Here is a 15389-nt window from a genome sequence, read left to right as displayed (position 1 = left end):
CTGGGTTTCAGCAGCTTCTTCTCTCATTGTACTCGACCATTAATTAAACGTGATCCTTGTGTGTAATTGCTGTCAGCTCAACAGGCCTCTGTTTTGGTAACAGTTTAATGTGTTTGTCCTGTTTCGTCTGCACTGACTCAGACCTAAATGTCATTTTGCAGATGATGGGAAAGTGGTGAAGGCCGTGTCGGTGATTAAAGACAACTGGGACACAGAGGAGCTGGTTCTGGAGGAGCTGGCTGTGTTCCAGGTGAGCTGCACCAGATCCATCTGTGACCAGAACCAGTAGGAGTCGATGGGCACTGGGAGCGATGGGAGAGGTTCCGTGTGCAGTTTCCACTGGAATATATTTGTCTGGAGCAGCTCCAGCAACAGAAGAGCAGATTTCAGGCCACATATTTCCCAAGCTCCTCTATCCAAACAAACATAAGGGGGAGAAGAGGAGGCGAGGGAGGGGGGGAGGGGAAGTATAAGAGAGGGAAGAGAGGAGCAGAACCGGAGATTTATGTAGACCCGAATGTCTCAGGAGCCTGGGTTTACGATGTGTGAACATGTGACCTTCAGACATCAGAATCAGACGACCCGCGTCAGGCTCTTATGGGTCTGGGCCAGAACCAGGAGGAGGCTGCGGTGCTGGCTCACCGGACCCCCACACCAGCGTGCAGCCCGTCTCTCCTGCTTCAGCTCGGGCCCGGACCCTCTGCTCCCAGAGGTCAGAGGTCGCTGACTCCCTTAATGAAACGCCGAACGAGTCAGCGACTCAGAAAGCGGAGCTGTGGTCATTCAGCCTCTGAGGAGACAAGGCGCTCGTTAGGGTTCTAATCTTGGTAGCGGCGCTGAAGACACATTCCTCAGACTCCACTGCTCCTCGTTCCTGTGATGGAAGCCAAGAACCAGCGCAAAGCGCTGCAGAACACTGGGTTCCCTTTGTTAACTACGATTTGACCCAATAGACATGAGGGCCTCGTCCTTCAGGGTTTGTTTGGAACGTTTCTCTCCAAAGTGCAGCGTTGTGAATTATGCTCAGATCAGATGCTCAGTCATGAACAGAACCCAGTGTTTGATCGCGTGTCCATGTCGTCCACAGAGTCCGACTCCCGTCCTGAGCATGGAGCTGTCCACCAAGCGAGTAGGTCTCCGCCGCCGTCCTTCGGGTCCATGAGCCCTGAACGGGCGTCAGCTCATGGCGTCTGCTCTCTGCTCCACAGCAACAGCTGTACGTGTCCAGCGAGCTCGGCGTGGCCCAGCTCGGCCTGCAGCGCTGCGAGCTGTACGGCGCCGGCTGCGCTGAGTGCTGCCTGGCCAGAGACCCGTACTGCTCCTGGGACGGACAGACCTGCTCCAGGTTCTTCCCCAGCAGCCGGAGGTGAGAAGCTCCATCACTGGTTGTGTGTCAGGATCAAATGGAGCCTCGCTGACTCAGCACAGACGCAGACGCTCGTCTCGTTCTACGGTGAATTTAAAGTTCTGTCTGGAACAACCAGATGAACCGCATTCTTCACTTTAGCTACGAGTCCAGCTTTTATTCCCCAAACGCACCTTTGTGCCAGATGTAATGAAACTCCCCTCTGGGTTTCTGAGCCCTAGGTCTAATTACAATGTGACAGACATGAGGTCACAGCGACCTTTGCCCTCTGACCGTTGACCTTCAATTTCTAATCAACCCACTTCTGAGTTCAACGGGACATTTGGGCCAAACGTGACGACATTCCTTCGAGGCATTCCTGTGATATCGTGAGGATGAGACAGAGCTGTAACCTTGACATTTGACCTTTGACCATTAAACTCGGATCAGTTCACCCTGGTGTCATCAGCGCTGACAGATGGAGAGAAGACGATGAGCAGGGTGATGAGGAAGAGAGGTTGGTAAAGCCGACAGGAAGCCGACAGAAAGCCAAGAGGAAGCTGACAGGAAGCTGACAGGAAGCTGACAGGAAGCTGACAGGAAGCTGACAGGAAGCCGAGAGGAAGCCGACAGGAAGCTGACAGGAAGCCGACAGGAAGCCGGCAGGAAGCCGACAGGAAGCCGAGAGGAAGCCGACAGGAAGCCGAGTCAGCGAGCGACGCAGGGAGACACTAAACCAGGGTCCAAACAATGCTCTGTTTTCACAGTCTGTGCTCTGAGCTTCCTCCACACATTTTCTCCCAGAGGAGGCGACAGCACGGAGGAGATTGAAATCCTCCTGCTGGAGCCTGGAGCGAACGCTCTCCAGTCAGATACTGTTTACACACATAAATACTGACGCACTATTCACACATATGAATGTGTTTGTCAGGCGAGCGCGGAGGCAGGATGTGAAGTATGGAGACCCCTGGAGCCAGTGTCCCATCACAGAGGACGGTAAGTGTCTGTGTGTGAGATGCGTTGCCTTCATGTGACTCGCTGGAGCCTCTAGTGGCGCCTCTGGGCAGCGTCACTCATGACCCTTCTGTTCTTCCATCAGACTCTGCCTCGGTGCAGGTGAAGCCGCTGTACGGAGTGGAGGGAAACTCCACCTTCCTGGAGTGTCTCCCTCGGTCCCCGAAGGCCCAGCTCAGATGGACGCTGCAGCAGGTGGAGACCCGGCCCATTCCTGGCCAGGACCTAGAGGTACTGATGTTGGTTGTCAACAAACCAGCGATGTGGTTTCACCGCTGCTGACGTCTTCCCGCCGTCTCTCAGCTCCCTCACAGCGACCGTCACCTGCACATGGGCCGGGGTTTGCTGCTGCAGCACCTGGAGCCGGCCGACGCCGGCACCTACACCTGCTCCAGCCGCGAGCACTCGTACAGCCACGTCCTGGCCCGGTACCGCCTCCACGTCATCCCCAGCAGCAGCCTGCCCCCGGGCGCGGCGGGGGGCGGCCCGGTGGGGGGGGGCTCCGCCGGGGTGCCCCTCGCTCCAGCCGCTCCACTGCCGGGACACAGGCTGCAGCCGCTCCCCTGGCGCAGGTTCAAAGACCTGCAGCTGGGGAGCAACAGTCCGAGCGTGGACGAGTACTGTGAGCAGCTGTGGCACCGGGAGAAGCGCCGGCAGCAGAAGTTCCGCGAGAAGCTGAAGCACGAGGGCAGGAAAGCCCGCGTGAGGAGGAACAACCCGCCCCAGGTTCCTCTCTAGCTGCATGGGGGGAGGAGCATCAGAGGAGCAAACGGGAGCTGGCGTTGCAACATCCGCCCATGTAGAAACAAGGGTTCCAGAGCAGCAACTAAAACTATCAAGGTTTTAACTACAGCAACATTAGAAGCAAATGTTAATATAAAGCCTTCAGTCGGATTGCAGATCTGATCTCACTAATAAACAAGTAGTAGAGGTATCATGTAATTAAAGAGAAGAATAGAATCTGGTCATGTCAATCAAACACGTTGGGTTTAACCACAGGACGAGCAGATTGTGCCAAAGCTCAGCAGGAAACATTACAACTCATGTGTAACAGCTGCTCGTGAGTCGCTGCGTTGTCAGTGCTCAGATGCTGCTGAACACGTAAGAACTGTGCCAGCATGACTTCAAATATTATACAGACATATTTCAAGATTTTGGAGTTTTTGGTTGAACATTGAATTTAGTAACAGATACATATGACATGTGTGTTTGTGGTGCTGATCTACACCGTTGGGATCTAGGCCTTGGGTGAAACACACACATGGAATGGACCTTGCTTGAAAATGTATGTAAAGCTTGATAATTCTGCGACATATCTACTAATATTATTCACACTATGTATATTACAGAACTCTATTTTTGATAGTTTCTTTCTTTTAGTACATTTTTATTCCAGTGTTATGTCATAAATTGTCATAAATACAATGGGAACATGTTTTGTTACTTTACATTTTAATAAACTTTAAGAACTCTTGAGAAATCGAGAAATTATTTTATACTGTATATGATAATACACATATATAATGAAGTGAACGCTTTCGTGTGAAATGAAGCAAATTAAAACACTCATTTCTGCTATGAGTCACTCAACATTCTATGTGATAACCTTGAACTAGAGGATGCGTTGCTGAGATAAGTTTATACTTGTTTACACTTGACGTGTACTGTCATAGTAGCGCTGATCACAGGAGGCCGCCCGCTGCTGGTAGTGTTGAGACAATGTCAGGAGAAGACCAGAATAGGGAAAATCAGGAGTTTTGGGTGGGTAATAGGAGAAATGGTGAACAAAATGGAAGTAGGAAACAGGGAGGTAAGCCCAACGGTGCCATAGTTCCACTATGGGTGATAGAAGATATAGATGTGGATGTGAGTCTGCTGGAAGGAAAGGAGAGGAGGGCATTAGAGTGAATGAGGTGGAAAAATACATTGATTGAAGTATAGAGGGTCTGTAAAAATATACACAGATGCATCCAGGACAAGTGGGCGTTTGTGGCACCAAAGACTGATTAGAACAGGGACGAAGAATTAGTGATGGGTTATCAGTGTTTACAGGGGAATTAGTTGCAAAATTGTCTGCACTTACTGTAGGTGAGTAGAGGTATGTAGGGCACAAAGGGTGGTAACAGGTTCAGACTCAAGTAGCTCATTGATAAGTATTAAACAAATAGAATCAGATGCTAGACAAGATGTGGTGGTGGAGACCTTGAACACAGTGCATAGAATAAGGAGGACAGGGGTGGTGGTGCAGTTTGTACAGCACATACAGGAATAGAGGGAAATGAGTGAGCAGACAAACAGGCCAAGAAAGCAGCGGGAAGAGAAATGTGGATATGGAAATAAAGTATAGTAAAGGGGAAATAAAGAGTATAGTTAAAGAAAGAGCAAAAATGAACTGTCAGGAAGAACAGGATAGAGGAAGTAAAGGAAGAGCATACTACAACGTACAAAGGAAGGCGGGAACACTAATAGGATGTAGTAGGAATTGGAGGAGGTTGAGCAGAACCAGAATGCGGTTTGGGCGTACAGGACTTAATAGCACAAAGAAGATACTTAAAAGCATGAGACAGGAGAGTGTGAATGTGGAGCGGAAGAAACAGTAGAGCACGTAATAGTCTATTGCCCAAAGCATAGGACTCAAAGGAAAAGGATGATAGAGAGCTAAAGAGTAAATAAAGCAAAGTTGGAATTGGATATAATATTGAATTTGAAAGCAGGTGATATGGGGTAAAGAGCTGTAAAGAGGAGACAGATAAACCAATAACGGAATGTTAGATCACTGAAAGTTTATTTTTTTAGTTTGTTTTGTTTGTGAGGTTAGGAAAGAAAGAAGAAGCAGAAGAGGCCGCTGCTGGACGCACGTTTCTCCAGAAGGCGGCAGCACTGAGCTCCGACACGAACGTTAACAGTAGAAGAAGACGTCAGCGGCGGCAGCACTGAGCTCCGACACGAACGCCAACAGTAGAAGAAGAAGACGTCAGCGGCGGCCGAACGGTGCGTTGTGTTTGAACGGCGTTAGTGGAAACACGCTTTGTGGCAAAGTAACTGAAAACTAGCAGTTTTGTGAGCAGCGACCGTGAAGCGGAGCTCGCTGAGTTGTTTTCAGCGCTCGCTCGTGGATCTTGCGTGTTTGGCGCACACTCAGCGGGCGTGTTCGCTAGCGATGGCAGCTAGCAGCCGTTAGCGAACCCGCTCAGGCTCCTGGCGAGTTTCCCCTCAGACCCGAGACTTGATCCGCCTCCACGGGGCTTGTTTTAGTGCTCGGTTGGTTCTGGACCGCGTGGCGCTGTTATAACGTTAGTTCGCCCCGGTTCTGAGTGTGCTACCCGTCAACAGGTGGGATCCGAGAGCAGTGGACAGAAATAAAGCGGAGGTCCTACATGGCTGCGCCAACGCTGCAACAGCCCAGTTACCTGCTGGTGAGTGACGGTCTCCAGCTGAACCTTTAAAGGGTTAACCCCCTGTTTAAAGATTGAGTTGAAGTCACTCAGTTAATGAGTTACATGTAAAAACTGGTGTTGTGCTTCACTAAATGCGTTGTGCTGCTGTTCCAGGCAAACCTTAAAGCTGATTCTACAACCAAACCTCTCCTCCAGCGATGCCAAGACCTGGTAAAGATCATTGATGAATATCCAGCAAAGGTCAGTTTGCTCAGACGACCCATCACTAAGAGCCAATACTTCTTAACTAAATATAAATGACATCAGATGTTTCCTCAACACTAAATAATGAAGCCGGGACCTCAGCGTTCACTCATTAAGTGAACAACCGTCCAGCCGTTCTGTGGATGAGACAGTGACACAGAGTCAATCTGAGGTTTAAGCTTCAGCTTCCTCTGCTTCCGCTGTGGCGTGTGTTTGAGGAAAGCAGCACTTTGTCCATAGGAAGAGAAATTAAAAGCTTATACGTTTTTCGCAGAAAGATTCCTTTTTAATACTTTTTCTTGGAAACCCAAACTTTATTGGCTGGACGTTGTGATGCTTTCTTTATACATATATCAGTAATTTGTCATAATTCTTTGAGTTACCAGTCCAATATTTATTAGACAAAACCGTTAGAGAAGGAAAATATCTCTTTGCCGTTTTCCCGGTGTGGTGTCACTGTGAACAAGTGAGCAGCTGCTGTACTGAGAGGAGGACCAGACAGCAGCATTACTGACTGTGTGGCTGAGATGGTTTCTCTGTCTCCAGCACCTTCAGCCACAGTTGGGATAATGGCATCTTTATTTAAAGCACATCTTTCTTCACCAGAGTCTATTGACGTCAATTTGCTGATCTCATGTGTTGGAAAGTAATATTATTGAATATTATTAATGTGTTGAATAGTATTTGCATTCTTCTTCCTCTCATTCCACTAAACACGTACAGCAGCTGCTGCAGCAGGAGATGCATCGTTATGAACTGTGCTGCTTATTGTTCAACCGTGTGTGTGTGTGTGTGTGTGTGTGTTCCTTTTCAGGAGTTGCACTTGATTTTCCCCTGGCTGGTGGAGAGCGTGTTTGGGAGTCTGGATGGCGTCATTGCTGGCTGGAACCTGCGACTCCTGCAATCACGGAGCAACGAGTACAACATTGTGATGGAGTTTCTGAACCCCAGGTACCTACAGTTCCTCCTAAAGCACAGCTTCAGCAAACATCAATGCATTCCAGCCAATACAACCATTGTTCTCTCATTTTCCTCTCAGTGGGCCGATGATGAAGCTTGTGTATAAACTACAAGCAGAAGACTACAAATATGAAATACCTGTCAGCTATCTGCCAGTAAGAACTTTGTTTTATTTAGTCTTTGCTCCTTATTGACCTCATTTCCTCTATGTATAAAGATCCAAAGCTTAAAGTGTGTTTGCATTAGCATCCTTTCATGATTTTCAGTTTTGGTCAGCTACCCTTTCACATCAACAGCTTCCAGTTGTAGAATATTTCCTGTCTCTGCATTTTCCTTTGAGTCTAACACTGAACTGCTCAGCTCTGTAGCTGCTGCACATCCTCCGAAAGAGAGTTGTTTATTGTTGTGTTGTTGTTATGTGATTCGTGTCCTTCCCTCTGCTTGGTCTTGAAGGGTCCGGTGAAAGCGTGCATCCAGGAGGGGGTTCTGCCAGACTGCCCACTGTTCCACAACAAGCTGCAGTTTCCCCTGTCTGGTCTGACTCTGAGCCTCGCCCTCAGTATCCTTCCAACATCAGCACCGGCGTAGAACGTGTATATAACACATAACAGCGCAGTCTAGAGGTTCCTTAACGTTCTGCAGACCCATTTGAATACTTCATGTTCAGTCTTGCCTACTGTCTCATCACGCCAAAGGTGAGTTTGCCAACGGTTGTTCTATATAAATGACAGCAGCATGACAGTTAGGATTTGTTGTTCAATAGAGCGTCTATCAGAAACAATGGTGAATGTCATTCTTGCTGTGATTCCTAGAAGTTGGTTATGAGACCAAACGTTGAACCGCTGGTGTTTTCTGTCACGTGGAAAACTAAACTGTGCTCTTTCTACAGAACTCACCCCCAGGCCAACATGGGAGCTCCGCAGACAGCGCCTACTTTGTGCTGGTGGACACCTACCTGAAGTACTTCCTCCCCTCTGAAGGAAGCGTGGCCCCTTCGCCTTTCGACTCGAGAGGCTCCGTCTCTGCACCGTCACCCAGGTGTTTATCGTTTATTATCTCTGTCTGATTTCAGCGTCGCACACAAATGATGAATTCAGACAAGCCTTGTTTATACTACTATGTGTGTGTACTACTACAAGTGAATCTCTAATAACTTTAACTATCTGTCAAACCTCTCTTAGATCATCTGGTGTTTCTTTTGCTGGTTATGGCGTTCACAGCCCCAGTCTCCTGAAACACCACATTTTCCATCAGCCCTCGGTTAACGCAGACCCCTCAGCCCAGGAAATCTGGAGGTCTGAAACTTTATTACAGGTAATGATCTGAGGAAGCGACAACTTATCATGCTCACATGTATGTACATGTTTGTAATGCAAGTCTAAAATGTTCTCACATCCATCCATTTTCCACCGCTTAACCCCATGCGTGGTTGCGGTGGTGCTAGAGCGAGAGGGGGGGTGCACCCTGGACAGGTCTAACTAACTAACTAACTAACTAGAGTGACCAATGAAGGGAGGAACCCACGTGGACACAGGGACAACATGTAAAATGCAAAACAAAAATGCAAAGAAAAGGCACCCGGTCCGCCCCGGGAATCAAACCCAGGCCCTTCTTGCTGTGAGGCGACAGTGCTACACACTACACGTCCGTGCCAACCCATGTTCTTGCATAAAGATAGAAAATTTAGATATAGATAATAAAAATAGATATTTGTGCTTGAGGATTTTTTAGCCCTTGATGAGCGGTTCAAATGGTGTTTTTTTCCCCTTTCCAAAGATGTTTGTGGAGATCTGGCTGCATCACTACTCCTTGGAGATGTACCAGAAGCTGCAGTCTCCTCAGGTGAAGGTAGGACGCATCTCCTGTCCCCTTCTTCTCCTCCACTGCAGCATCTCATGGCCGGCTGTTGACTGGCTGAGCACTTCTTACCCAGCACCCTCCCCGTGTTAAGCAGGTTCACAGTGCTTCTGCTTAAAGTTTGGCAAAATTTTAGTTTACGACACAAAACCTACTGTAGCTGGTAGAAAGCAGAGCCGCCCTGAGCGGACTGGGGAGAACGTTACAGCACTGAGGAGGCTCTGTACGTCACGGCTCTCGCACTGCAGCAGGTTTGTAGCGACAGCTTTGTTAAACTGAATTCTGCGGATGCATGAAGACACGCTACGTTTTCTGGCCAACAGAGACTTTAATGGGACCGGTGGTGTGCTGCAGTGTGAAGGCAGGCTGCCCTGCTCCTGCTGTAGTGGTCTGGTTTGGAGTTGCATGTTCGTGCTGGTGCTTTGCTTCCTTTCCTAACCTTTTGCATGCTGCATGTGTGGCCGAATTTTTGTCTGGTTTGTTCTGTGTTGTTGCTGAAGTCACAGCTCAGGGTCCGGTTGACTGGATATACTCTGCCGTAAACATCGACTTCACGCTGGTGTTTGGTCTTTACCTGCACCGTACAAACAGTTAATGATGAGCCCGCTTTATGAAATCAAACCTTTACGTCAACCAACATATTTAGTGAATGGAAATAAGTGACAAAAGAACCCAAAGACACAAGCCAACGTGGTGAAGGGCCACCAGGAGTCTGTTGTCACCTGAGAGTTTCAGTTCAAATAGTTTAGCTTCGTTCCCTGAAGAGTTTCATTTCATGAAGGGTGGCAGTTAATTATGTGTTAGACCCTTTGGTTTAACGTAGACCTGTTTGGGGATGTGTGAAACGGGTACAGGTCAATGCTCCTGTGTAACTTCTCTTTTTCACACATTCTCTAACTGTACGATTGTAGCTTGAACTACAGTATAAATAAGAACTCAGCATAATTAAAGTCTCTGGGTTTGTTTGGACATAAACACTGGATGTCCTGTCTTTAGAATGTTCACTCTGATGTCACACATCAGGGACGGGAACGATCACATTTGAGCTAATGCAGTTTAACGTGAACGTCACCTGTTTTCATCTTAATCAAACCTTTTTGTGATCTGAAGGGAATCAGTCACGTGTTGAATATCAGTTTAAGTGACACGCTCCCGTCTCAGCGCTCCTGTCGTATGTCTGTGCACATAGTTGTCCCATAGTCACTGTTCTCTTTGTGTTTTTGTCCTCTTCTCCTCCTCGTTTCCATCTGGTTGGACTCTCCTCTGTTTGCTGCCTCCCCTCTCATGTACACCTTCCTCATCCTCCATCACTTATTGTGATTTTCCCTTCCTCCTCCTCTGCTGCTGTTGTTCCACCTTTTGTCCTCATTCTTCCTCATCTTCCTCTCCCTCCTGGTGGTTACGGGTGAACAGCTGGCGCTGCTGCAGTACCGCCTCAGTATGTCCAGCACGCCGTGCCAGCCCCACGTCCCACCAGGCTCTGGGACCCTCCACACCTACCAAGTACTTTTACCTTTTCATTCCCCCCTGGCCCTGTGGGGCCTCCTGGAGGTAAAGCTCAGTCAGTCGTGCTCCCAGTCAAGGGTACTTCTCTCGTAGCTACAGCCCCAGTGACACTGGCTGCCATGCGTTCGCTTGCTTTATCCTGCTCCTGCACATCAGTACTTAGTGATTTAATCTGTTAACAGACGGTTTGCTGGTGTTACAGTGGATGTGCTACTGATTTGAGATCTACAACTCATTATCATTCAAATAAGAAACAGTCTAACATTAACAGCTGTTTAAGTTAGTGGTTTAATAACTGTTGCAGTAGTTTGGACCCCAAATTTGAGAAACAGCATTTTAGCTGCTGCATCTTTAGTCAGATTATACATGTGAGAGAAGTATCCTTGAGGACAATAAATCCTGGATTGATGCTTTAAAATCTGAATCCTTGGGCAGATGTTTTTGATGGTGTGGCTCTTCTCTGCTTTTTGTTTTTAAAGGCATGACATCACGCCTGTTGTTTCTTTTTTTGATTTTAACAGTAAAACATACTATGTTACTAAAACATTTATCTGCCAGACATAAATGCTTAATTGTCATCAATTTGTACTTCAGAGAGGCTTTTGTTCACTGCTGTTACCCAGAGGAGGAAACACTGCAGCGTTTGAACAAAGCAGCTCGATGCAGTATTAAGGTCCCACGTTTTCATTTTATTATTTATTAAAGTCTAAACCCAAATCCCAGAAGTATTATTCTCTATATTTCCTGCTCACTGGGTGTAAACGTCCTGTTTGTGTTGGACTGGAGGCTAAAGCCTCGTCTGGTGAAACGGCAGCGTGGGACCTCTGCTCCTTGTGCTCGGAGCTTTGCTGGTGGCTTGGCTGCTTTCTGACTGGCTGGTGATGAAGCAGGGCTGCTGAGCGGGTGCTGCCTTGTTTGCGTGGAGCGCGTTCTAACAGCTTGTCTTTTCAGGAGCCCTTCACTCCGACAGAGGAGCACGTGCTGGTGGTGCGTCTCCTGGTCAAACATCTGCATGCGTTCTCCAACAGCCTGAAGCCTGAGCAGCTGTCCGCCTCCCCGTCGGCCCACTCCCACACTCACCCCAGCCCGCTGGAGGAGTTCAAGAGGTCAGAGAGTTGGAGTCATCAAAAGATGGTTTCTCACCTTTATCAGTGTGATTGTTGACGGGTCTCTCTGCAGGGTGGTGGTGCAGCGTTTTGTGCAGCAGAAGTTGTACCTGTTCCTCCAGCACTGCTTCAGTTACTGGCCCCTGGACGCCTCCTTCAGAGCCGTGAGTTTCATTTAGCCACAACGTGTTGTTGTGCTTGTTGTTGACTGACACTTTAATCTTTACATCAGTAACATCTGCTGTAAAGCTTTGAGGACCTTTGTGTTGGTTGTTTAGGTGCTGGAAACGTGGCTCAGTTACATCCAACCTTGGCGATACACAGAGGAGAAGAGCAACCCTCAGACAGACCCAAACCGAGCAGTACCTGACAAATGGTGGGTGTTGGAGCTGATCCAAGTACGACTGAAACGAGGCTGCTGACTGACCTGACCTTGTTCTTTTGCAGGGAGTTGTTTGTTCAGGAGAACCTGCTCATATACACAAAGCTCTTCCAGGTTTTCCTGAACCGAGCAATAAGAACCGATCTGGTTAATGCAAAAAATGCGCTGATGGTTTTCCGGGTGTCCAAAGTGTTTGCTCAGCAGAACCTTACGGAGATGATCCAGAAAGGTGAGACCAGAACACAGACATCAGGTGTCGCTGCTGATGGAAATGAAAGCTGTGGATGAATCAACCTGAAGCCGATCACTTCCCTCCCAGGAGAGCAGTTATTTCTGGAGCCTGAGCACGTCCTCCACCACCGGCAGCCCCGCGGCTACCTGACGCCGAGTCAAGGAGGCAGCTACCTGTCGTCACGGCAACGGGTGGTGACCGACATGGTGTTCAGGGTGAAGAGCCACGTCTACGCGTTGGAGGGACAGGACTGTCAGTACAAACAGATGTTTGGCACCGAGCTCAGAGGAGCAGTAAGTTCACTCTGCTCATGTTTTGTAAAGAAACTACAGGACCGTTCATAGTCCTGAACCACGTGTAGTCCCACTGAAAATACCTGTTGCTTTGGCTCAGACTCCATTTCATGCCTGTTTGCAGATCATGAAGTTGATCCAGATCATCGCACAGGCCAGACAAACAGCAAAGAGGATCTCTGATCATTCTAATGAGGTGGCGGCCAACAACTCGTTCCTGTCCTGGTTCGGCCTGGGCTCCTCTGATCTTAACAACACCTTCTTTGGGGCCGAAACAGAGGAGAGCGGGGAGTGTGTGAAGAAGACCCACGAGTTCCTGGACAGAGCTCTGGACAACCTGTGTCAAATCTTCAAGGTTGGGCACTTCTCATGTGTTAATGGCCGCATAGTAAACATTCAGGAAACTTGGAAAATGTCTGGATCACCAGATTTAACAGGAGACGTGTCATAGATTTAATTAAACACATGTAGCGCTGCTTACATAACTAGTGCAGGTCCAAGAAACAGATTCTTATGACTACATTTATAGAGGATGTGTTATCAGCGCAAAGTCCTGACAAGATGACGGAGCTGTGTGTGTGTGTCCACCTCAGTTAAATCTGTCTGTGGTTGTTTTCCAGCTGAACCAGGGGCAGCTGACTCAGCTCATATCAAACCTATGTTCGGCTCAGGATGACGGCAACTGCAAACAGCTGCCAGACTGCGTTCAGGGGGAGAATGGCCTGATCCTGACTGACCTGGGCAGGAGGCAGGTCAGTGTCTGACCATGAGCAGGACGAGCATCCAACACTGCAACACAAACCCTGACGGAAGAAATCCAGTTGACATTGACTCAACCATCAGACTTTTAAGTAGAAATGTTTCACCACCACTTCTGGTGGCTTCTTCAGTCTTTACGTGTATCCTTTCCCTTCTCACGGTGGGGACAAACCCAAGGACTCTCTGACGATGGGGGAAGCGCTTGAGAGCTCAGCCGTTTGTTCTCATAACGAGCCCATCGTTCCAGTGGGGAGGGGAAACCTTCAGACTGAAGAAGCCACCTGGAGTGGTGGTGAAAATCCAGTTGACATGACTCAACCTTCAGACTGTTCACCCGGATGACTGCGAATCCCCACCAACAAAAATGACAGTATTTCCCTTTGTGCAGATCATAAATGGCCTGCGCAGGTTTGACATCCAGTATCAAGGAGACCCGGAGCTCCAGCCCATCCGGAGCTATGAGAACGCCCTGCTGGTCAGGCTGTTCTACAGGATCTCCTCTCTGCTCAATGACAGGGTGAGTGGAGCAGGTTGCCTGGCTCATAACTGAGAGAGGTTTGAACACCTGATCAGACCTGTTTTTTCTGGTGATGCTTTAAAAAGTTAACCAACAACAATAATTAAAAATCTGATCATGTTTCTGTCTTGACTCTAATGTGTTAATGAGCTTGTGACTGTAATAAAAGCCCTGGTTCATGAAATGGTTTTAGTGTAAAAGCTGTCCCATATTTCTGTGGCAGTTTGGAGACCACATGAGCACGCTGTGCTCACGTCCAGACTTCCTGGGACGTCTGAGTCGTCACTACTTCACCGACCCGGCTTCTGGAACAAAGCAGAGGCAGAGCCCGGCATCACCGCGGACGCCGGGGAGCGACCGGCGGCCGCGGCTGAGCCTGCGCCCTCTGGCCAGCTACAGGACCATGCTGCTGCTGCTGCTGCTCTACGTGCTGGGAGCCCTTCTGTCGCTTGGGCCCGTGTCCAGCACGGTGCTCATCCTCGGCGCCGGCTTTCTGTACGGACTCTTCATGGCCGTGTTTGGACACAAACTGAAGTCACACTAGTTCCTCGGTCTTCCTACAATAACACAGGCTCAGGTTTTACTGTTGAGGTCCCTGATGGTTATTGAAGTGGTATTTATCTGAGGCTGCAACTGACTCATTTGCCAGCGTGACTTGTAAAACTGTGTATTATTCTCCAAGCCCAAGTGGTTTTATTTGAATTTTTTTGCTGATGTTTAATTTTACAAAACAGTAGGTTTCTAAATGTCAAGATGAGCAGATAATTTTGATATTCGATAAACTTTCCTGCAGGAGCTTGTTAAATGCTGACTGACTCTGCTCTTCATTGATTCCTGTGGAGACAGAACTAACGTGTAGGAATCCTAATGGAAGCACAGCGAAGATGTACGGATTTGTTTTTAATTTGGACTTTGTGGCCGCGTTCAGGACACTGTTGCTCTGTGTGATCTGAAAAGACGCCGGCCCAGACACGAGTGTCCTGATGCGACAAATATCAGTAAAACTCCAGCATCTATGTCCAAAGGAATCAATCAACTGCACTTGTTTGTAGCTGCTGTGAGGCTTCACTTTTTGTATAAAAATTATTTTATTTAGATACTTTGACTAAATATTTGTTGTTTATCTTGCAAACAGACTAAAAGGGCAAAAAACTCAAAAATTAAAAACCGTTAACATCAAACACACTTTGTCTTTTTTCTTTTTGTTCTGTCCAGCAGTTCACCTGACATATTCCTAACTAAACAACTGCTGTACTGTGGTTTACCTTTGAAATTAATATTAATACCAATAATAGTGTTATGGTATGTGCACACACTCATGCAAACATATACATATATCATACACATTATTATGCATTATTATACAGAATCTCATAACGTTTAATAATAGCCATGATGCACAACATCACAACTTCCATAATTGATATTGATAGTTATTGATACTGATAGTAATAAGTATCAGTAATACTTAGTTAAGTTTAGAAAGCCTGTTTATCAGCTCAGGTGCTGAGTGTCACACTACAAGGTTAGTAAAGCTGGAGCTCAACATTGTTCACCCATTAAATATGAAGATGTAATAGAACAAAATACAGGGTGAGGTGACCACAGACTAAACCACTGAAGATCATCAGTCAGATTATCATCAGAACAGTGTGACATCCGTGCTGTTATCTGGGTTAGTGTAAAGACGCCGGCTCCACCGGCTGAACAGCAGAATATTTAATAAATATGTATATCGTTTTAAAACATGTTTATATCAAAGCCTATTTGATGCATT

The 15389-nt window shown here is 47.7% G+C and overlaps 2 protein-coding genes across 11 annotated transcripts in view; both read left to right on the top strand.

Annotated features, from left to right (window-relative positions):
• si:dkey-49n23.1 (semaphorin-3D) overlaps positions 1–3839 on the top strand; it is a 27812-nt gene extending 23973 nt beyond the window's left edge. For all 5 annotated transcript variants that reach the window (XM_029150810.3, XM_029150809.3, XM_029150808.3 and 2 more), the window contains 6 exons: positions 162–250; positions 1088–1129; positions 1209–1366; positions 2277–2341; positions 2445–2590; positions 2663–3839. In XM_029150810.3, the coding sequence (XP_029006643.1) occupies positions 162–250; positions 1088–1129; positions 1209–1366; positions 2277–2341; positions 2445–2590; positions 2663–3097 (935 nt within the window). In that variant the 3' untranslated portion in view covers positions 3098–3839. The remainder of the gene's footprint in view (positions 1–161; positions 251–1087; positions 1130–1208; positions 1367–2276; positions 2342–2444; positions 2591–2662) is intronic.
• Positions 3840–5217: 1378 nt separating this feature from the next.
• On the top strand, positions 5218–14793 carry smpd4 (sphingomyelin phosphodiesterase 4). 6 transcript variants are annotated; one of them, XM_029151279.3, is made up of 20 exons: positions 5218–5350; positions 5693–5775; positions 5911–5997; positions 6815–6951; positions 7040–7115; positions 7414–7519; positions 7603–7655; positions 7850–7998; positions 8142–8274; positions 8737–8808; positions 10231–10368; positions 11275–11429; positions 11503–11593; positions 11708–11805; positions 11877–12040; positions 12131–12336; positions 12461–12691; positions 12957–13088; positions 13484–13612; positions 13836–14793. In XM_029151279.3, exons 2-20 carry the CDS (start codon positions 5737–5739, stop codon positions 14154–14156), a joined length of 2517 nt encoding a protein of 838 aa, XP_029007112.1. In that variant the 5' UTR covers positions 5218–5350; positions 5693–5736; the 3' UTR covers positions 14157–14793. The 6 variants fall into 6 exon arrangements, with proteins under 6 accessions (XP_029007112.1, XP_055364885.1, XP_055364884.1 ...); XM_055508910.1 differs by lacking the exon at positions 5218–5350 and having other exon boundaries at positions 5357–5775; positions 8737–8802; positions 10231–10320; XM_055508909.1 differs by lacking the exon at positions 5218–5350 and having other exon boundaries at positions 5357–5775; positions 8737–8802.
• The last annotated feature ends 596 nt before the right edge of the window (positions 14794–15389 follow it).

The sequence above is a fragment of the Betta splendens genome, chromosome 5 (assembly GCF_900634795.4).
Source record: "Betta splendens chromosome 5, fBetSpl5.4, whole genome shotgun sequence".
Lineage (NCBI taxonomy): Eukaryota > Metazoa > Chordata > Actinopteri > Anabantiformes > Osphronemidae > Betta > Betta splendens.
This window is presented reverse-complemented; position numbering and strand designations above follow the sequence as displayed.